Source organism: Scylla paramamosain, chromosome 27, assembly GCF_035594125.1.
Source record: "Scylla paramamosain isolate STU-SP2022 chromosome 27, ASM3559412v1, whole genome shotgun sequence".
NCBI lineage: Eukaryota > Metazoa > Arthropoda > Malacostraca > Decapoda > Portunidae > Scylla > Scylla paramamosain.
In genome coordinates this window covers 6179186-6202159 of record NC_087177.1, presented here as the reverse complement: position 1 = coordinate 6202159, position 22974 = coordinate 6179186, and the positions used below count along the sequence as shown (strand labels likewise).

Here is a 22974-nt window from a genome sequence, read left to right as displayed (position 1 = left end):
GCCACCGCTGTGACTACCGACATTCATTACACTCTTGTATGCTATAAATAACCCGGGAACACACACACACACACACACACACACACACACGGAACATGCTCACCTTCTCACTCGCTGCTGGTGCTTCATGAGTTTCTGTCGCTTGATGGTGAAGATACACAGTTCACACTTGCAGTTTTCGAACGGACAGCTGCCCTTGTGGCCGCGCTTCTTGACGATCTTGTTATGGTTCCGGCATTTGTCGCACACCTGTCGAGAGAGAGAGAGAGAGAGAGAGAGAGAGAGAGAGAGAGAGAGAGAGAGAGAGAGAGAGAGAGAGAGAGAGAGAGAGAGAGAGAGTTGCTCAGTATTATATTGACATACAACTGTTGGTGTAAAAAATGGTAAGACACAAATCAATGGCAGTTAAACATAACATCACTGGTAAAGAAATATTTCCTTTGTGTGAATTTTATTATGATTCTAAAACTTAATATTTCCTTCCTACTCAGATGTAAAAAAAAAAAGGAAAAAAAAAATTGCCTCAGACAACGTAAATCTTTTCAGAATTCCAGACCACTCGACCTTTTCTTCTGTCACAGGAGCGATGTTTTCCGAAAGATATATTTTCTGCGGCATCTTTTCGTATTTGCACATGAGCGGAAGGAGTTTCCTCACTCTGTTTTGAAGGAGTATTGATTTCACGTATTTTTGCAGGGTGAACTGACTGGCGCTACATAAATTTTTTCCTGATATAGTGTGTCTGGTTTGGTCTGGTCTGAATTACGTCTCAGTATTTGTGAAGATAGTCTGTATCACTACGAGATGCCAGTAGTAGAGGTAGTGGTGGTGATTGTTATTATTATTATTATTATTATTATTATTATTATTATTATTAGTAGTAGTAGTAGTAGTAGTAGTAGTAGTAGTAGTAGTGGTAGTGCTACTGGTGGTAATAAATATAGTAGTAGTAGTGATATTATTATTATTATTATTATTATTATTATTATTATTATTATTATTATTAGTAGTAGTAGTAGTAGTAGTAGTAGTAGTAGTAGTAGTAGCAGTAGTAGTAGTAGTAGTAGTGGTGGTGGTGGTGGTATTAGTAGTAGTGGTGAAGAAACAATTTCGTCATATTACTGAAATTTCTCTCCTTCCTCGGGATGGGGACACCGGCAGGTTTCGATCTCTTGTTCTTCATGTTTTGTACATTGAACACTGAAGTATTCAATTAATATCACCTCGATTTCTGCGAATTTAGGCCTATTACTGCTAAACAACCTTTTTTCTTTAATCACCTCCAACTGCTCAGACTCATTTCATATTTATTTTCGCAGTAATTTTTCACAAACAACCTCTGTATCCTAGGAAAGACAGAATTAGCCTTCTATTCTCTTATTTTGTGTATGTATGCAAAAAATAGTGTTCTAAATATTAACGTAGGAGAGTCTTAGCAGTAGAGAGGTTAATTATTAAGGTTTTCAAGTCAGAGAGCGAAATTTACTAAATGATCCCCCATACAAACACAGTGCTGATCAACGTCTCAATGTAAACAATTCCGTCTTTTGTACAGCCATAGAGAGAAGACATAATTGCGTCATACCTGTTTGAAAATAAATGTTAAGAAAAGAAAGAGAGCAATGCATAAATTTTGTATAAGAAAATAAAAAAGGATAAAGGAAGAAGAAAACAGAAGACCCAGACAGTGTGAAGATACACGTTAGGGAGTGCCGTTTCAAAGGCAACACCAGAGCAGCACCGCCAGTCAAGGAAGGGACAGTGTCAGGACTACTCACTCCTGCCAAGAGGAAGGACTAATTTAGCTGCTCAGCCTTATCAGAGTGCATCCACCCTCAACAGCAACTTATGTAAAGGTAGTTATTACTGACAAGGCTTCGTGATCACTCCTCAAAGTCAGTGTAGTAGTAGTAGTAGTAGTAGCAGTAGTAGTGATTCTAGGTCGTTACTACTAAGCAATGCTGTTTCTTGCTGCTGTGAAGAAAAGTTAGGGAATAATCAAGGTATTTTGCTTAGCTACTTCACTCATATATATATTCTTACTTATTTCACTGTGTAGAGCTTGTCGTTGCAAGCATTTTAATAGTTGAGAATGGTTGGCAAATTCAAAGATAACCATGGTGTTGAATTTTTATGAACTGTTTACTTTCAACCAGTAATAGAGTCAGTGATTAGAAATACACTTCCTGCTTATCTTGATTTATCAAAATAATTTGTCACATTTAAGTAATTCCAGAATACAGTGAAACCTCGGTGCACGAACATATTTTTCGAACCATTTTTGGATTAGTTCATGAAGGGTGTTTCGGTGTGCGAACACGCAAACCATCTCACTGGCAAGCTTAGTTGTGGTTTGGCTCGTCTGCCGTGAATAGTGTGATTATCACACACTGATAGTCTCTTTCAGTGGGCATTTTTTTTTTCATAGGATTTTTGTTGCCCTTGGCCAGTGTCCCTCCTACATAAAGAAAAAAAAAATGACTGTAGCTTGTCACTGATTTCAAGGTCAGGCGCCTTCCCAGTTGTTTGATGGGTGGTTAAACCTGGGTTCCCTCCTACTCCTTCTCATCTTCAGTATATGGTATGCCTTCATATTTAGCCTGTCATTTCTTACATTGACTTTCAGAATGGTTGGAAAGATGATTCGAGAGGAAAAGACACGAAATCTCGCCTTGCATCAAGCATGTGGCTTGAAGGATATACTGGAGCATACGATTCTGTGTAAAGCAGGGATTACTGCGCTGCTCATGACAATCTTGCTGAGGGACAGGCATCACCGGAGTGGCGTGCTGATCAGCACCCTCAACCATCCCCATAATCCTTAGTTTGAGATTTATTCTCTCATATGATTATTTTCTAAACATGCAGTTAAGTCGTTTTCTCATGGGTGTTCTTCCCATTAATGATATGACCATCTCAAGAATCACGAAAGCACTCTTGAAAATCGTATTTGTAACATTCACCACGCTGTGTTAAGGCGGCATCACACAGGGCAAATTTCTCCCAGTATGCTGCCCATTTTTGCTGGTGAGACCGGCGACACAGCAAGTTTGGCGTCACGCTATACTGACTGGGCCGTTGTGTTGACGTCTCGTCATTCCAACAACAAACCCCAAGCCAGCATCTCTCCAGCCACTTTATTTTGCCTTAATTATTAAACAATTAGACTGCACGACTACGTGTTTATTTTTATAGCTTTCGATTTGATGATAGAACAAGGACAGTATAATAAATCTTTCGTTTCACTTGGCAACTCATCCGTGTGGCGTTGTCTCCACAGGCCGGGGCCGCTGCCGCGCCCTCTGTCCATGGTCAGTCACTCCGGTGTTGAGGTAGCACACCAGTCCTACAGCCAACACCCCCCCCCCCCGTACCAATTAATAGTCTAGATCCACTATTGCGCAATTAATTTGTGCCAAGCTTTCACTCTCAAGCAAAACTTAACGCGGGACTCCATCACGACACATTGTTTATCTCGCCAGCTACAGTTGTCAAATGAGAGCTATAGATAATTTCACGCACGCAATCACATCACAAGCACACACTGGCACATGTACTTTGTTCTTCTCAATGTTATAGTTGACAATTTTACTCATAGAATACGACAATATATTTTTATTTTACATGTAAAGCTTGTAGTACGACGGTCATCTGCCTTCAAATCTTCCGAGCAAGTCTGGACCTCAGCAGTTTACCATTCTAGCCGACAGCAGAAAACGAGCTGCATGACATCATTTGCTGCTGTTTGCCCACAACGGGCAGAAATTTGCCCTGTGTATCTCCTTGACTGTCTTATTCGTCTGGTGTTGAGATTTGCAAAGTAATATGAGGCGTTTAAAGTCAGAAGGGCGAAGCTGCCAAATGGTAGTTTTGAGATCATTGTACTTAAAGTTGGTGTATGAATTATTTTCACAAAATGTGATTAAAAACAAAGTATTATATACCAATATAATTGCACAGCTTAATGTAAACCAACGAAAAAAAAATATCCATAGTATATAGATATATGTACTCGTACATGTACAACATAGGGTACGTTGTACATGTACATAATGTAATTACTTTTCAGAAAGAATATAATCAAAATAAGTAACAGAAAAAAGATGTACCCCGTCAATTGATATATATATATATATATATATATATATATATATATATATATATATATATATATATATATATATATATATATATATATATATATATATATATATATATATATATATATATATATATATATATATATATATATATATATTTTTTTTTTTTTTATCAGTTACTATTTCTCTGATTTTTTTATTTTTTTTATTGAACAGAAGCAACAAAGCTGTGCAACCCTTAGGGTGGCGTAAACTTGACTGTTGACATGTGGGTGGTGTGTGGCTTTGACTACAGCGCGGTGATTTGACGCGTGGAAGGCGTGCATTCTTTACCACGATCTCATTCATTGGTGGCATCGCCGTTCTATCTCTGAGAACCATGAGTATGTATCACATTTTCTGGGTAACAAAAGTAATGCAACTATAGCCTCTCGGTAGAGGGATAAGGAGGTCGGATATCATTCTGACTGTATTGCCAAAACACATGTGAGGGCTTAGCGATCCTCTTGAAAACTGAAAATGGCCAATTTGGTGGCTTTCTTCTTTCTGACTCCAGACGCCTCATATCCTAAGCCACACCCTTTGAAAATGTCGCCAAGGAACACTGAGTAAAAATGACTCCTCTCTGCATCTTCCAGCACTGCAGCTTAGCAATGGGATCAACGATGAGTAGCCTTAATTGGATCAGGCTCTTAGCATCATTATGTCATCCTGGTACCCGCTCAAGGAGGATTGCTGCTGCTTGTTGTTGTTGTTGTTGTTGTTGTTGTTGTTGTTGTTGTTGTTTTTACTATTCCTCCTCCTCCTCCTCCTCCTCCTCCTCCTCCTCCTCCTCCTCCTCCTCCTCCTCCTCCTCCTCCTCCTCTCCCTCCCCCTCCTCCTTCTCCTTTTTTTCTTGTCTTCTTCTTCTTTTTCTTTATTTTAATTTATTTTCTTGCAAGATTAATGGATTCTATAATGGTGGCTTTGTAAGTGCTGGATGATTGTTGGTCGAGGTTGATTTGACTTCTGGCGTCGAGATTTTATTTAATTATGATGAGAAAAAAGTCTATATGTGGGATACCGAATGAAAAAAAAGGCTATCTCTATGTGGGACACCTAATGAAAAAAGGCTATTTATTTCTGGGATACCTAATGAAAACCGCTATCTGTATGAGATACCTAATGAAAAAAGGCTATTTATTTCTGGGATACCTAATGAAAGAAAGTCTATTTATTTGCAGGATACCTAGTGAAAGGGTTATTTACGTATGGGATACCTAATACATATAAAAAACAAAAGAAAGTTTGAGTGTAAATATCCGAACTTATGTCAAACCGACCAACATTGTACACAACAGGTGGTGCTGGTAGTGGAGGTGCTTACATTATTGATCTGCATATTAATTGTGTATAATTACTAAGATGACGTTTAAATACATGACTCACCGCGTTATTTTACTACATTCTACTTCATTTACGCACTCATTGTCACTGAAACACGAAAAACACGATAACAACCGCATTAGTGAGTGGCCTTTCAAACTGGACACGAACGATAACATGGATGTAGCGCAAGGGATCCGTTTCCATAAATAAGCAAAGAAAAAAAACTAAAAACACTCAGGTAATTGAAACTACAAGCCTTAGTGGTGATATCAAGCCACACCACCCACATCACGGAAAGCACACCTGAAAACATATCAATGAGTGTTTGATGCTTCCTCCAACACCTGCCTTAAAAGCAACCAAGTACGGATTACATATTTATACACATCTTCTACGTATTATTATTATTATTATTATTATTATTATTATTATTATTATTATTATTAGTATTATTGCTATTGTTGTGTCGTTCTGTCAGTACACAAACACATACATTCATTTATTTTATTGCTGTTGCTTGTGAATTGCGTGTCACTACGACTACATATTTTCAAAGGCCACAGAAATGATTAGCTGGATTCTTAAGAGTGTTTCTCCAATTAATAATGTAGAAATCTTGTTAATTTTTTTTACTATAACCATAAAAAATCATGAAAAACACTTGTAACTTCAACTAGAGCCTTTTGAATGTAGTGAGGATGCGGCGTAGAAGTGTTTCCGAATATGGTCGGCATAAACAGTGTCAGATAACACACACACACACACACACACACACACACACACACACACACCTACCTCTGTTTACCGCTGCAAATCCTTATCACAGACATCGCGGTTATCTCGCTCACATTTTTTAAGCTCTGGAGGGACGGCCCAGCTTACCACGCACCAGAAAAGTTCTCAGGCATCCAACAACACTGCGTAATTTCTCTCGCTACTTCATGAATATCATCACGTGAAAATCCATTATGAGTCACATCAAGAGGAAGCACCACAAGATACCAGTCTCTCTCTCTCTCTCTCTCTCTCTCTCTCTCTCTCTCTCTCTCTCTCTCTCTCTCTCTCTCTCTCTTGTATTAACGTGTGCGCCTCAGTATTCACAGCTGGTGCGTTTTTTTTCTTTTTTTCCTATAGATTTTTTTTTTTCAGCTACCTTGATCATTACTCCCCTGTCTCACTTGTAATTCTATCTTGCTCATCTTTTCAAAGCACACATTTGTTTTCTATCTACGCCAAGTGTTTTCTTTGATACCTTCATATTTTTCATTCATTCAGAGTTTGTTTAATGTTTCTCGTATTCTGTTTTTCGGAGTTGTTATTATTATTGTTATTATTATTATTATTTTTTTTTTTTTGACAAAGCAGCGTCTACTTCGATGTGTTGTTTTAGTGCCATTGTGGTGCCCTGTTTTATGAGGTCCTTAGGAAGTAATGCTTTTTTATTATTTTCTCTATTTATTTATTTTATTATTATTATTTTCATTATTATTATTATTATTATTATTATTATTATTATTATTATTATTATTATTATCATCATTATTATTATTTTATTATTTATTTATTTATTTATATTTTCGCAGGGTGTCATCTTATCTAAGTTCGTACTTGAACTGGAATTATTATTCAGGATGTCATCGAAGTGTTTTCATTTATTTATTTATTTATTTATGTACTGAAGTATTTTTACGTGGAATAAGAATAATAATAAGGACAGGAGGTGAGTTGCGTTTTCTTTATCTAATGTAATTAATTTATGTATTTATTTATTATCTTTATGACGTCTTTGAGAGCTACTGAGTCTTTTGCACTCTTCCCGGTGTGGCTCTCCGCCTATACTTTCAGCACTGATTCTAAGGTTAGATTATTTAGGACGTCATTCAAGTCTGTGTTTCCGTTGATCTTATCCATTATTTGGACGTACTTGTTTATTCATTTATTTTTACGTGTCAAGGGCACTGACTGAGGGCAGGAACTGAGAGGTATGGATCCGTAGTTTGAGAGATCGGAGCGGTCACCTTTTTAAGGAGCGAATTCCCAGCAAAAGAAAAGGTGGATAATGACACAGTCAGGAAAGTTTAGCTAGGTGAACATAGTTCTCTTTAAGTTCAGGAGCATTTTAGTCTTCATTCTTAGTAACTTTTCTCATATTTTGATCTAATGTTACTTTCCATTGCTCATTCAGTAAAATCTACAGTAAAGAAATGGACTGTAATGTGCAGCATTACCCTGGGAGGACAAAATGCCTGCCGTTATGAGAGAGTCTGAACGAGAGAAAGTAAATAACAACTTACCATTTCCCTCCTGGTGTGGCTCTTGGCGGGGTCCAGCTGCTCCTGCTGTTCCTCTGACTGGAAGTTGTTTGGTGTCCCTTCACCCTCACTAGTGTTCTCTTCCGCCTCCCTCTGCTGCCAGCTGAACTTTTTATACCTCCACAGGCGCTGCTGGTGACGCATGATCCTCCTGCGCCGCCTGGTGAGCTCGCAGAACACGCAGGTGCACTCAGCATACTGGCAGTGATGGTTGATGACTGGCACCTCCAGGTTGTGGTTCCTGCAGAAACCACAACATGGCTGCCTCCTCGGCTTCTGCTTGGCGGTGTCTACTTTGTCTTCGGTTCCTGCAGCACAGAATGGAGGATAAAGTTTAGGCTCCAGCACTCCAGCCAGAGAGAGGATCCAACTACACGAAAGGTGAGTACAATGTTGCGTGGCTTTTGATGATTATAAGGATTGATCACAGGGTTCAGTATGCATGTCTTGCCTTCAGGGTAGCTACTAATAGATAAGTATACGTGTAATTGCCTTTACTCTGATGGTTTTGGAGAATGGTAAAGTGATAAAAAAAATGCTCCAATAACTTAGCCATCTTTGGCTTTCTCTTTCGATAAGTCTATGGAGTACCAAACAGAATCTGAAGCGAAATACCAAATGTAAGAAAACTGCATTTAGTCGCGGTGCGGGTGAGCCGGGAGAGTAGTTTTGCAAGTTAATAACTACGCATTTTATCGAAATTTCCGAAGAATCCTGTTACTGAAAAATTCAATTTGCATTTCTTTTTCCTCCTCCTCATCCTCCTCCTCCTCTTTTTTTTCTTCTTTTGTTTTCTTCTTCTTTTCCCCAGTCAAAAAGAGATCATTGAGATACGGAACACACACACACACACACACACACACACACACACACACACACACACACACACACACACACACACACACACACACACACACACACACACACAACAACGAAAACAACAACAACAACAACAACAACAACAACAACAACAACAACAACAACAACTATTACCGTCACTGCCCAATAAACTTTCCTTATGTTCGGCGGTCACATGAGAGCAAGATAACTTTGAGTAATGGCATCGCGTGGTGGGTCTGAGAGTCACAACTAACTACGTATTGAAGCGCTAAGCAGCTTTACGTAGGTATCATCCGCTCACCCATCAGCACGAGGAGCATCTTAAGTACCGGATTCGTAAGTAATACTGTTTTCGTAAGATGCTTAGGGAGCTGTGTGTGTGTGTGTGTGTGTGTGTGTGTGTGTGTGTGTGTGTGTGTGTGTGTGTGTGTGTGACTCAACAGCAAAAAGCTTTTACTTTATACTGAATTATTGGAGAAATGAGAAAGAAGCAAGTACATGGAGATAGCACCCGAAGAAGAAGGGAGAGAGAGAGAGAGAAAAGAAAAAAAAAGAGAGCGAGAAAGAAAAAAAAATATAATAAAGAGGGGAAGAGAAGAGAATGGAGACATGGCTGTAGAGGAGGAAAGAGGAGAAGGAGAAGGAAGAGGAAGAGATGAGTTTAATGGAATGCAAGCAGTCAGATGTCACGTGTTAACCCGTCTCGCGGCTCTAAATGCGTGGACACCATGCTGCGCTGAGACGACCTTTTATCTTTGTGTAGTTCAGTGCACCGTGCGGAGGCTAGACGGCAAGAGACAGACAGACAGAGAGAGAGAGAGAGAGAGAGAGAGAGAGAGAGAGAGAGAGAGAGAGAGAGAGAGAGAGAGAGAGAGAGAGAGAGAGAGAGAGAGACGGTGTACGTAGATGGGGAGAGCAAAGCAGTCTTGGTTTTCTAAAGTCTTCCCTCATCCGCTCTGCACTCCTCCTCCTCTTCACCTAACACCTCCATCCTCTCCCTCGGCAGCTGTCTGGGAGGCTTTGGCCAGCAGGGCGCGGCAAGCATGGGCAGGGAAGGGCAGGGAGGAGAGCACAGGGGGACGGAGAAGGTAGGACAGGTTTCATTCTCTGTCTGTCTCTCACAAGCATACAAATTTAGTCGAGGCAAACAAGTCTATATATTTTAAGAAGGTCGTATGTTTTTTTTACCTAATTTTTTTTTTCTTTTTTATCTTTAATTTAATGCTGGTGTGAAAAGAGGCTTCACATTTTATGCTCAGGATCGTGTCTTACACATCTACAGACCTACAGACACACACACACACACACACACACACTGGGATATTCCTACTTGAAAATAAAAACACCTGCATATATCAAAATCATGACGTAAGAGGCACCTATGTAGTTAATACTTGCCGATAAGGGAAGAGGGAGAGGAGAGAGAGGTAATGCAGTCGACGCAGTCCACGCATGACGGGTGTAGCATTGATACAAGGTAGTTCGTTGCTTGGTGTGTAGCACGTTTATATACAATGTGTTAAGTATAGGTGGGCGTTATCGCGATAAATTATATAGCGATATCAAGTTATCGGCTATCCAATAATTATTTTCCCTAGTTATCGATCCATCGGTATCTCCGATATTTTTGGCTCCAAACTAGCGATAATCGATAAATTTAGTTTTTTAGAACATGAGCATGTCGAAGTTTTCAACTTTCAAAATGAAATGTAGTTATTTTATTTAAAACAATACTTTTCATTAGTGAAGAGACAGGATAAACATTGAATTTGAAGTTTCTAAGATAAAGATAAAAATAATGATATGAATTTATCATTTTATTTTATTTGAAATATCAATATCGATATCACTAGTATCGGAATTCTGGATTTATAAATTTATCGGTTATCGGGGATAAATTTATCGCCAGTTTTCGATTATTGGTCATCGTCGATAGGGCTATCGTTATCGATTTATCGGTTATCGTGATAATTTTTTTTGTTATCGCTTCCAGCTATGGTATTAAGAGCATGACTAGTGAGTGCAAATGCCCCGCTCCTAACAGAGTATGGATGGCCATAAGGAAAGCCTGCCTGAGATACACACTCACAAGATGCAAAGATACACAGTGGAGGAACATATAACATATACTGATAGAGTAAAGTCCCGCGTAACAAAGTAGGGATGGCCATAAGGAAAGGCCACCAAAGATACACACGCACAATATGTAAAGATACACAGTGGAAGAATGTATGACACACACTCATACAGTGAAGTCATTGAGACGTCCTTGAGAAGAAAAAAAAGACAGGGATATAAATACATCTGTCTTTGTTGGTCTTTCTGTGTACCTATTTATCTTTCTATCTATATATTAATTTACCTGTCCATATATATATATATATATATATATATATATATATATATATATATATATATATATATATATATATATATATATATATATATATATATATATATATATATATATACGAGTATAAGCAGTCTGAGGTTATCTCTGAAGGTGTGGCTGTGGTAGGCGAGTAATACAAATATTTTATTTTTTTTTTTCAAGAGAGATTTTTACTATTGTAAGAAGCTTCCAAAGTGATTTATTCACTTGTAAGGCTTAAATTCACTACTTCTCATCCGTGACTCGGTGTGAACAGGAGTACAGAATGAAGGAATGAAGGAAACTACCCCTGTAGTATGATGTTGTTCATGTGTTTAGGAAAGGAGGATAATTGTTAGGGGTTCCCAGCACGAATGAACGAATGAAGAAAACTCCTATTCTATACGAATGATGTCATCCATATTTTATTTATTTATAATTATTATTATTATTGTAAATATTGTTAGCGGTTACCAAATAGATTCGTTCACTTTTATAGATCAAAGTTTTTTTTATTTCTCATTCCTTATCAGTTAGGACGGGGTAAACATAATGAGCAAATTTGCTTTGTCTAATATTAGTGATGCTATTTTATTTCATTTATTTATTTTTTTCCGGGAAAATGTCTCACTGTTGACGGTTCCCACGTCCGTAGATTAGTTCACCTGTACAGCTCAAAGCCATCATTTCCAATCAGGTGGCGCGAAGTAAACGTACCGAGGCGAGCTGCTCCCTGCTTGCACAACCACGACATTTGCTTTCATTAGACCTTTAATGAATTTGAGAAACCCAATCCACAAGATGCGCTCAAGATGTGGCTCGACCGGTCTCGTTATATGAAGGCGTTGCTACATTTTTACTCTTCAAGAAGAGCGTTTTTTTTCTTCTTTACTTATCGGTGAAGCTTCCTAATGATTTCCTTAATTTTTGACGGAGAATTTAGAAACGCAACATCATCGCTTTTTTTTTGCTCCCTTTTCTTTTTTCTCCCCCATTTTTCTTGTATATATGTCAAAACTGACACACTGACATCTAATGAACTTCATCAAAATCTCGCTTTCATTTGTCAGTGTCAAGAATCCGTCTCTCGTTACCCTGCTAATCCATCTCCTCGCCACTGGGTTACATAGTGTGGGTCTGACAGGAGTGCTCAACCATCTTCCCCTCTTGGCCGAGGCTGATGGCTATCCTGTTTCTTGTTTTTATCACCAGCAGGGGACTTGCCTCAATAACGGAGTGCTTTTCCTAGTGCCATTACTTCGTCTTTACTATCCTACGGCTCTTGCTTTAGATTAGATAGTGTAATTTAATGCAACAGCCTCGTAATGGCCTTGGAAGTTTCCTTTGCATGTTCTTCCTTTGTGTTCCTTTGTGGTGTCAGTGTGTTTCTTGTTTTGTTGTATTATGTTGCTAATCTTAATACGTTGGACATGATTGTAATAAAAAAAACCTGATGATATGTTTATGCACTTATGCTCGTATCTTCTCCATATCGTCCCTTAAAATATATTAGAAAAAATCCTTTATGTGCTTTTCCAGAAAAAAAATGTACTCGTATATATAAAGAAAAACAATGTGTCACAAGAAAAAAAAAATGAAAACAAAAGACACGTTTTCCATTGAAAGAAATATAAAAAGAGGGAAATAAATGCGCGCCCTTTCAGACACAGTTATGGCAAATTCGAAGAAAGGCTTTGTAATAACTTTGAGATTCATAAATTCATAATGCGCAGTTTTTTTGTACATTATCATTATTATTATTATTATTATTATTATTATTATTATTATTATTATTATTATTATTATCATTATTATTATTATTATTATTATTATTATTATTATTATTATTATTATTATTATTATTATTATTATCATTATTATTATTATTATCGGTATTATGTATTTCTTAATTTAAAAAAAAATTTTTACTTATTTTATTTATTTCTGCAGCGCCACACGGAACCCAATTATATCGCTGAGTCACGTTGTTCTTTCACGTTAATGAGGCGCATTCGTGTGTCCCTCATAAAAATGCTGAGTTAACACACCGAACGTTCACTAACAGGAACTCTTGTGTAGATAGCACCCCGTCGAGGAAACACACACACACACACACACACACACAGAGGTTTAAAGAAGAATTATGATAAATGAGTCATTAAATGAGAGAACATAACTGGTTTGGCAATCCTGCAAAAAAACAAATTCATAAACACACACACACACACACACACACACACACACACACACACACACACACACACACACACACACACACACACACACACTGAAGAAGCACATTCACAATCAAATCTGCGGAGTCATCTTCGCCCGTGTTCTAGAAAAAATGTCACGAAAAACGAGAGAAAGGTTAACACCATCTGCATCCTTCATTTTACCCTTTACTCTCCCAGGAGCACGACCTTTCCCGTGGCCAGCAGGTGAGCGCCGCGACTCCCCCTCGGTCAGGTGTTGTGTAAGCAAGGGTCGTTGGGGAGAAAGAAAACGGGAGAAGCGATACACTCGTAAGACCTGAAGAAGCATTTTTTTTCTTGTCTCGAAGAAATAGTGGTGGCGGTGGTGGTGGTGGAGGCAGCAAGAGGAATCTGTCAGCCAAGGGGTGATCAGGTTCGAGTGGATCCTGCAGGATTGCAATGGGGTCGGTGTTCTTCTTCAGCGGCCACATGCATGCGCCAGAGCCCCACACAGCCCCGCGGCACTGCAAGCAGGAGGGAAGCTGTCGCGACCAGTATAGGTTATAATTTTTATGTAACTCCGCGCCGGACACTTATCAGAAAGGGAAGGAAACTGTGACCGTGTGAGGAATCGTCTTTTTCTCTCTCTAGGACTGTTTGATGGGGTTAGCGTTCCCCGATACGAGAAAGTGGCGCTAGCGGGTCAGACACCTTGGGGGCAGTGGCCGAGCACCGCGACACATCTATCAGCGAGGCAGCCAGTCAAGTCATTGACCCCTGCTTGTCTCGTGCATTCGGTGGAATCTCGCGTCTCATTATGATTTTTACCGCCATTGTTCTTATTCCTGTCATTTTCATTACTACTATTACTATTACTACTACTACTACTACTACTACTACTACTACTACTACTACTGCTACTGCTGCTATTGCTACTACTATTATGTCAGCCAGTCAGTCATTCAGTCAAGATGATCAAAGTTAATTATGTCAGTCATTCATTAAGTCAGTCAAAGTTTAGTCAGTTTATCAGGCAACAGTCAGTCGATCAATCAAGGTCAAGCCATTCATTCATTCAGTTAGCCAGTTAAGTACTTGGTAAGTCAGTCAGTCAGTCAAGGTCAAGTTAGTCAGTCAGTCAATTAGTCAAAATTAAGTCATCCAGTCAGCCAGTCAATCAGTCTATCATTCAGTCAGCCAAGTCATCGGTCATTCAGTCAGGTTTACCCCAGCATCACAGGACCTGTCGCTTCACCTTAAAAACCCTGCTAACATTACGAGTAGTGCTGAATAATGAGTGATGAATAATATCATATGAGCATAAAATAAGGGAAGCTGCAAGAAGCCATCGCGTCTCCACGTGGCAACCCATGTATAATAAAAACATGGCTACCTTCTGCCACCTATCATCCTTATCATAAATTTGCCTAATCTTTCAAAACTCTGTTGACTCGGCACTAACAACTTCATTACTGAGTCTGCTAGGAGTCAGTCTCATGTTACATTAACAGATCACTATCATTATTATTATACCAAACTCGAATTTATTTTATTTTTTTTCTCTCTCTCTCTCTCTCTCACCTTTCGGCGCCTCACCCTTTGTCAGATATAAGTCTAATCTAATCTATTTTGGGAGCCTTGACCACGTGGCTGATAAGTTGTGCGTGTGTGTGTGATTCACCTGTCGTTGTCTAGTGGTCACCCAGCCTGCCGTTACCCTACGAAAAGAGCTCAGAGATCATAGTGACCGATCTTTGGGTAGGACTGAGACCACTGACACACCACACACCGGGACAGCGATGTCACAACCCCTCGGATGACATCCCGTACTTACTTGCTGCTAGGTGAACAAGGACTACACATTGAGACTCACCCATTTACTTCGCCCGCTCCCGGGATTCGAACCCGGGCTTTCTTGGTTGTGAGCCGAGCGTCCTAACCACTATACTGTGCGGTGTGTGTATGTGTGTGTGTGTGAACCGCTTTTATGCAAATTCCAATCACGAAGATTCTGTCCATATTTTGTTCAAAGTAATTCACAAAATGATCGGTTCCCCTGACCTAGCCAAACATAATCTGCCTTGCATTGACCTAACTTAACATAACCTGCCATAACCAAACTCTTCCTTGACTTAACCTAACTGTATCGTTACCCATCCTAGCTTAATCTAATCCATTCTATCTAACCTAACCTACCTTAACCTAACCTGCTCTAACTTTATCTCACCTAACCTAATCTAATCAACTCTAACTTAACCGACCCTAACCTAATCTACTCTAACTCAATCTAACCTAACCTGTGCTAACCTAACCTACTCTAACTTAAATATAACTTGCCCTAAGCTAAACTAAACAAACTTTATCTATTCTCAAACTAAACTAACCTGCACTAACATTACCTACCCTGTTATAAAACCAATTTATCTTACTTAATCGTACTTTATGGAAGTCCTGATATGAGGCAATGGCTTATGGGTTGTACATACGAGTATACATACCTATCAATCAATCCATCAATCTATCTATCTATACCTCAACACGTGGATGATCTCTTGCGCCACCTTACTGCTGCCGCCACCCCTTCTCCCTCCACTATTACCTGGAGTACTGTGCTTTCTCGTCAGTAGTAGAATGTGGGCTTCCTGTTAGCTCGTATTCAGCTGCCTAGCCTTACTGAGAGCAGGAAACCGGTTGGGAATGATTATGATAATGGTAATGGCGATTTTAAAATACCAGTAATAACGTTCATGATAGTAGGAAAAGAAATGGGAAAAATAAAGAGATGAAAAGTAAGAAGGGAGAAAGCAAGACAAAAACGTACGAAGAGAAATAGGAAAAGAACTGAAAATAAAAAGAAAAGATAACATAAGGAAAAAAATTAAGTATAAGAAAGTGTTAGTGGGAAGATAAGAAACAATGGAAATGGAGAGAAGGCAACATATATAAGGAGAGGGAAGAGAAGGATAGGTATAAGAAGAGGAAGGAGGAGTTGACGGAAACAGAGAGAGGAAGAGAGAGGGAGAGAAAAGAAAAGAGACGTACTACAAAGAAGACGACCAGAGAGAGAGAGAGAGAGAGAGAGAGAGAGAGAGAGAGAGAGAGAGAGAGAGAGAGAGAGAGAGAGAGAAAGGAGGTGAACAAGGAACAGAGAAAAAAAAAGAGAAGAACAGAAAAAAAAGGAAGAGGAGGTGAAGGAGAAGGAGGAGGAGGAGGACAAAGCATTGCCAAGGATTGCAAACATGAACAGATTAACTTGATGGTTTGAAAGAAATGACAGTACTGTAGAAGATTCCTCCCCATCTACCCATTCCTCCAGCCGAAACAGGCCGGAGAAAAGAAAGACTGTTCTATGCAGTTTTGGAAGAGAGAGAGAGAGAGAGAGAGAGAGAGAGAGAGAGAGAGAGAGAGAGAGAGAGAGAGAGAGAGAGAGAGAGAGAGAGAGAGAGAGGAAACGATTCTAGTTCAAAGTATATGCGAGTAGAGTTTTGCTTTTTCTCACTGGGCGAATGTCTGTTGCCCAGCATACTTATTGCCTCAAGATCAACAACAATAACAATAACAGCAATAATAACTATACTCGTACGCTACATACTACTACTACTGCTACTACTACTACTATTACTACGTACCATTTCACACGTAGGCTTGGTGGCTTCTTGTAACTTTCCTTGTTTTATGTTCTTATATCCAATGCTGCTACTACTACTACTACTACTACTACTACTACTACTACTACTACTACTACTACTAGTGCTGCTGCTGCTGCTACTGCTGCTGTTGCTTCTACCACAACAACAACAACAACAACAACAACAACAACAACAACAACAACAACGACTACTACTACTACTACTACTACTACTACTACTTCCACCACTACCACCACCACCACCACCACCACCACCACCACCACCACCACCACCACCACCACAACAACAACAACAACAACAGCAACAAGATACAAGAAGCTGCGCATCTCACCTGTGTTTAGAACGTTCTGCATTCCACTGCCCATGCTCCGAGCAGCTGCAGTCTGTGGTGGGCAGGCCTGCTGTATCACGCCCTTTGACATTAGTTTCCAACACGCCTGTCGAGGTTAGAAAGGGTTAGGTATTAGGAAGATAGAATGACAGCTCCTCCTCTCTGTGTGTGTCCGTCTGTCTGTCTCTTTTTGTATCTCCGTGTGTGTCTGTCTGTTTTTATATTTGTTTGTGTTTTTCTGTATTTCTGCTTGTGTTTTTGTGTCTCTCTGTGTTTCTATCTGTCTGTCTGTTTGTTTTTGTATCTGTTTGTCTGTCTTTGTATCTGCCTGTTTGGTTCGTTTGTGCTTGTTTCCGTGTTTCTGTTTGTGTTTCTGTGTTTCTGCCTATGCTTCTGTCTGCTTTTGTCTGCTCCCCCCCCCCCCTCTCTCTCTCTCTCTCTCTCTCTCTCTCGTGTCTGTATGAATCCATGCAAATTTTTGTTTGTTTTGTTTTATTTATCAGTTTATTTATTATTATTTATTTGTTTATTTGCTTATTTATTTATTTATTTACTTATTTATTTTTTGTGGTGTGAATGGCAACAATGACCGGCCATAGCAATCAAGGTCTTCATGGGGCAGCGATCTTATCTCCCTCAGACACGTGTATCTTGCCTGCTTTTTGTGCACCACCACCACTATCACTACAAGCAGCGGGACCTTGAGACTCATACCAGTGCACGTGGGGGCGCGGCGGGCTGGGGTGCGGGGATGGATACCACTTCCTTGCCTCGTGTTTATGGCAAGACTCACCCGCGTCCCTCTTGTGGCTGGTCAGTAAAATTGCCATTAACTCGTCGCGCTCCTCGCTTTATAGTTCTGTTTTGCTGGAGTCTTGGACGTTACTTATCTCACAGGCACGCCTAATGGGGAGGGATCGGCGGTGTCACGTATAATTTATCGAGTCGTAAAGTGCGGTGCGTTAGTTAAACGAAACAATATAAAAGTAATTTGGGTTTTTATTCTCACTCGGGTTGGGCGTGTAAACCAGACTGGTTGTTATATCCTGAACTGGTGTGAGAGAGAGAGAGAGAGAGAGAGAGAGAGAGAGAGAGAGAGAGAGAGAGAGAGAGAGAGAGAGAGAGAGAGAGAGAGAGAGAGAGAGTAGGCAATACTTTCGCTGTAGACTCAAACCGCCATTGCAAAGTATATTGGAGTCACGCGTCACGTCACACTCTCGTGACGCCTGTGCAGACTTAGGACCATATTCTGAAACACTTTTGACCGCACCTTCACTACTTTCAAAAGGTTTTAGTAAATGTCAAATGAGTTTTTAAGGTTCTTTTTTTTGCGTTTCTAGTGATAGATTGACAAGATTTTTGTATTATTAACAACAAAAACATTCTTGAGAACACGGCTCATCATCTCTGTGGCCCTTGAAAACAGTCCTGGTGAGAGAGCTAAGCGTTTCTGAATACTGGTCTTGGCGCCAATCACGCAGTCACAGGCAAAGGAAGGGCTGACTGGTCTCATTCCCGCCGCCCCTTAATTGGCGAGTGCAGGTGTGTAGTAATTCATTTCACGGCTAAATGAAAACATCCATTCCTGACGCATTGTTCAGTCATCCGTATCTTTTGTTTTGTGAAATTTCATGTCCGTAGATTTTTTTATATTTTGTGATGATGAAAATGTAACGTTTGAGATCTAGTTGTTGTTTTATTACGGGAATATAAATGTAATTAGTTTAGGAAATTATACTAATGCAGATGTTGTTAATCGTATGTATAAAACAGAACGCTGAAATGCTGTAATAGTTGTTACACAAATGAACGGGAAGTAGTTACACTTGGATTTGCATTCATTTATTTGCTTGGATATATTATTGTGGAGGAATTGCAGTATAAGGTTTGTACCTGATAGAATCATCCGCGACACTGCGCTAAGAAACACCCAAACAAGCTGTGTGGTGCGCTCACCTGCTGGCTAAGGAGCTTGACGCTAAAGTTGCATTTCTGTCAGTTGAAGATAAAGCAACCACACAATAATTGGTAATAGTGTGCTTATACTGACGAACTCTTAATGTAGGTGTTTTTACATACTTTCAAAATGATGTTGAATGCTTTTGTGCAATAATACAAAAGTAATTATGACATCATAATTATTCCGGTATTTTATAAAGTTAATAAGGCACACATGCATTCATACATTAAGGGAGTAATGAAGTAATTTATAACGAGCCTGCATTCCGGGAGCGACATCTTTTGGTGTATTTTTCAAGTATCACATTTTGACGCGTAATTCTTGTTATTTCCCCAAAGCAAACGTAGCTACAGTGATGCCATACATATGTACTGAAGAAAGGTGAAGAACGCCCCAACAGCAGCGTAACATTCGATACCCGCAACGTCTCATAGGACACAAGGACTGCTGCTCTCTTCTGACACACCTGAAGATGAAGAGAGGAAGCTCAAGTCAACACGTCACGTCCTTCCTTTAGGAGAGCTGCTGGTAGTTACAATGAGGGGGAGGGATGTAGAACATTGGAACAATACGTAAAGAACTTGGATGTAATTTCTTATTGTCATCGTAAAATCTACAGACCCGGAAACAGGAAAATTAATCGTCTGTTAATCAGCTATTGTGTAACATGTAAAACAGTTGAAGTCTCATTAGAGCGAAAGTTAATTAGATAGATGCTGGTGATGAGACACTGCTTGATGGACTCCCGTGAGATTACAGAGGGTTTTGGTGAGAGGAGACGAGACACATACAGCACCTTTCTTTCTTCACAGTGACCCACTTCTCGAGTCTCTAATTTCCTAAAATCATTATGTATAAGTGATGAATATTAAATGTAAAACTGGTAGAGATATGAAGTCGCTCACGCGCGACTATCAACCAATTTTGCATCTCCTATTGCTCAAGATGTCAGCAAGAAAAGATCACTCATTCTCACCCATCTCTAGCAAAACCATTATATTGAGAACCTGATAGACCTTTGCAAAGATACTGCGCCCTCTGCTATGCCGCCCTTCTCGAAAAAATTCTTTGTCAAATGTAGTAGTGTTTGTAAGATTAGGCAAGAGAGGTAGAATATATATAAATTCATATTCTGAAGTATTTGAAAATCATGAGTGTTGTTTTAAGGGCCACAGAGATAAGTCTGGATCTCAAGTGTTTTCCCGCTGATGATGCAAAAAAAAAAAAAAAAAAATTGTTGAGTTTTCACTAGAATCATGAAAAATTCCCTTGAAAAGTTTACATTAACCTTGACTAGAGCTGTTGCAACAAAACCAAGATGGGGTATTGTAACGCTTGAGATTACGAAGCATGGACTTAACGGAATGTAAGGAATGATGGCGTGGGTAAAGTCTTTTTTTCTACTAGACAGTGAAAAATAATTAAGAGGTTGTATTATGTTGGTATTGTTTATTCTTACTGTAGATATACGTAAGCTTGTATTCTTAAACGCTGTAGACTTTCATGACGACAATTTTCAAGGGAAACAAAGATGATTAATCAGGTTCCCATAGTTTTTCCTACTGATGATGCAGAATTCTTGTTAAATTATCACTGGAATCCTGAAAAATACCAGTACTTTCCTCTTTAACCTGTTGAAAGTAGTAGAGATAGAGGGCTGAAAATACGTGCCAGACGGTCAAGGTGAGGAGTCAAGTATTCACTATCATTGTGTTTGCCTTTTCTTCCTCAATGTCAAATCCACAATGTCAGTCTTAAGGCCTCTGATCCGCTGTTAACTTTTTTACATAACGAAAAGAATGCTAGATTTTTTTCTCAACAGATCAGGTGAATTTTAAATCTAGGGCAAAACGTGAAGAGCAGTAGAAGTGACTGCGTGTTACTTGCCTTTTAATCGTGGATCGCTTTCTTAAAAATTTCTGTGTCTCATCTCCACTGCTTTTCAATAGACTGGTGGAAGTTATGGTTTTCAATGGTGTTTATATGGTATGCTTATACAAAAGGCTGGTCTTCTGAACAATACAAGACAACTTTATTTCGTCATTGTAAGTAATCTGACCATGAATAAATGTTTCAAATGTTTCAAGTAACAGGTTTCCAAGGGTGTTTTTTATGTTATGTTTACACAAAGGCTGCTCTTCAGGGCAATGCAAGACAGTCAATTTTACTATTTCGTTACTGTAGTCTGACCATGAATAGATATTTGTTATGTTTCAAATGTTTGGAATAACAGGTTTTCAAGAGTATTTTCATGTCATGTTTATATAAAGGCTGGTCTTCAGAGCGCAATTCAAGACAGTTAACTATTTCTTCATTGTAATCTGACCATGAATAAATGTTTCAGGTGTTTCAAATAACAGGTTTCCATTGGTGTTTTCATGTCATCTTGATATAAAAGCAGGTCTTTAGAGCAATGCATTGTAATCTGATCACGAATAAATGTTTCAAGAGCTGTAAATAACAGACAAACAAGGATGATTATGTGCCGTGAATGGGAAAGCACGCACAAGAACCTGATTAGAATTCTTATGAAAGCCCAAAGCGTTTCAGAACTCATGCCCCTGACTACTCCGGAGTCCTGAGCCTCGTGTGCTGTTGCGTACTGTGGGGCAAGCTGTGGGTGAATAAACCGCTTACCTATGCACTCTGCTATCTGTTTGCCTAATAGCGAATAATTGGTTTTGTGCTTACCCTGCCGACTACAATCTTTCTTATCCTTTACCGACACCTTGATATATATTCCTGCTGACACACCTGTTGGCTCTCCTTTGTTAGTTGGGGGGAAGGGGGAGGGGAGCCTTACCTGTTGCTTTCAGAGACATTGATTTTCTTTCTTTCTCTCTCCTTATCTTTTTATTTTTACGTTGTTTTTCCTAGCTGATATCTTTTTTTATACGTTTTATTTATTTTATTTTTTTTGGGGGGGGAGGGACAGGCGATACTTAGCTAGTTTGTTAAGGTTTACTATCATCGTCATCATTATCATCACTACCACCATTATCATCATCACTGTCACCACCACCGCCACCTCGATCACGACCACCACCACGTCGACCACCATCACCACCACCACCACCACCACCACCACCACCACCATCATCCCTTTTTTCCCTTCCCGCCGCCAGCACCATCACCATCACCACCCTTACCTACAAATACGTGCTGCAAGACCCAACAAAGAAGACCAGTATCAGAGACACACATGGCTTGCACCTGCACCTCATAATGCTGCGTCCCGCCCCTCCTTACCTTCCTCATGGGACGGCATTCTCAAACACCTCAGGGTCTTATCTCACTCTCAGCAGGGACTAGTGAAAGTTATTAGAGCCTTCAATAGTGTTTTCATGATTCCTCTGACTAAACAAGGATTCTACATCAACGCGACAGAAGAAAACATGCATGAGGGCTCGACTATTCATCTCTGTGGCTTTTGTAAATAGATCTGATGGGAGAACAAAGCATTTCAAAGGGCAGACAGTCGCCTTCGAGAATAAACTGGTGTGGATGGAGGTTGTGAATTCAAGGGAAGAGGTAGGAGTCGAGGGGAAGGGGTTCATAACTTCCTTGCCAAATTAAGAGGAGAATGCTGCCCTGATAAGCATCGACACATCCCACCACTCCCTTCATGCCCCTCAATATATTTCCATTCCCTCCCTCCCTCCCTCCCTCCCTCCTTCCCTCCTTCCCTACCCTGCAAAGTCACCACCATCCTATCGTTACAAACACACACAAACACGCTTCCCGCCACGGTCATTAACTAACCTCTTCACCACCACCACCACCATCCCCACCAACACCAACACAGTCTTCCTCCACCCCATGCATAAAATGTGAAAGAATGACAAGC

The 22974-nt window shown here is 39.7% G+C and overlaps 1 protein-coding gene across 7 annotated transcripts in view; it reads right to left on the bottom strand.

The window, feature by feature from the left end:
* The window catches only part of LOC135114083 (uncharacterized), a 124339-nt gene that overhangs the window by 14486 nt on the left and 86879 nt on the right, over positions 1 to 22974 (bottom strand). For 6 of the 7 annotated variants that reach the window (XM_064029769.1, XM_064029773.1, XM_064029774.1 and 3 more), the window contains exons 3-5: positions 17168 to 17273; positions 7763 to 8088; positions 104 to 249 (exon numbers count right to left, since the gene is read on the bottom strand). In XM_064029769.1, the coding sequence (XP_063885839.1) occupies positions 104 to 249; positions 7763 to 8088; positions 17168 to 17258 (563 nt within the window). In that variant the 5' untranslated portion in view covers positions 17259 to 17273. Of the gene's footprint in view, positions 1 to 103; positions 250 to 7762; positions 8164 to 17167; positions 17274 to 22974 lie in introns of all 7 variants that reach the window. The other variant, XM_064029775.1, reaches the window with a different exon arrangement.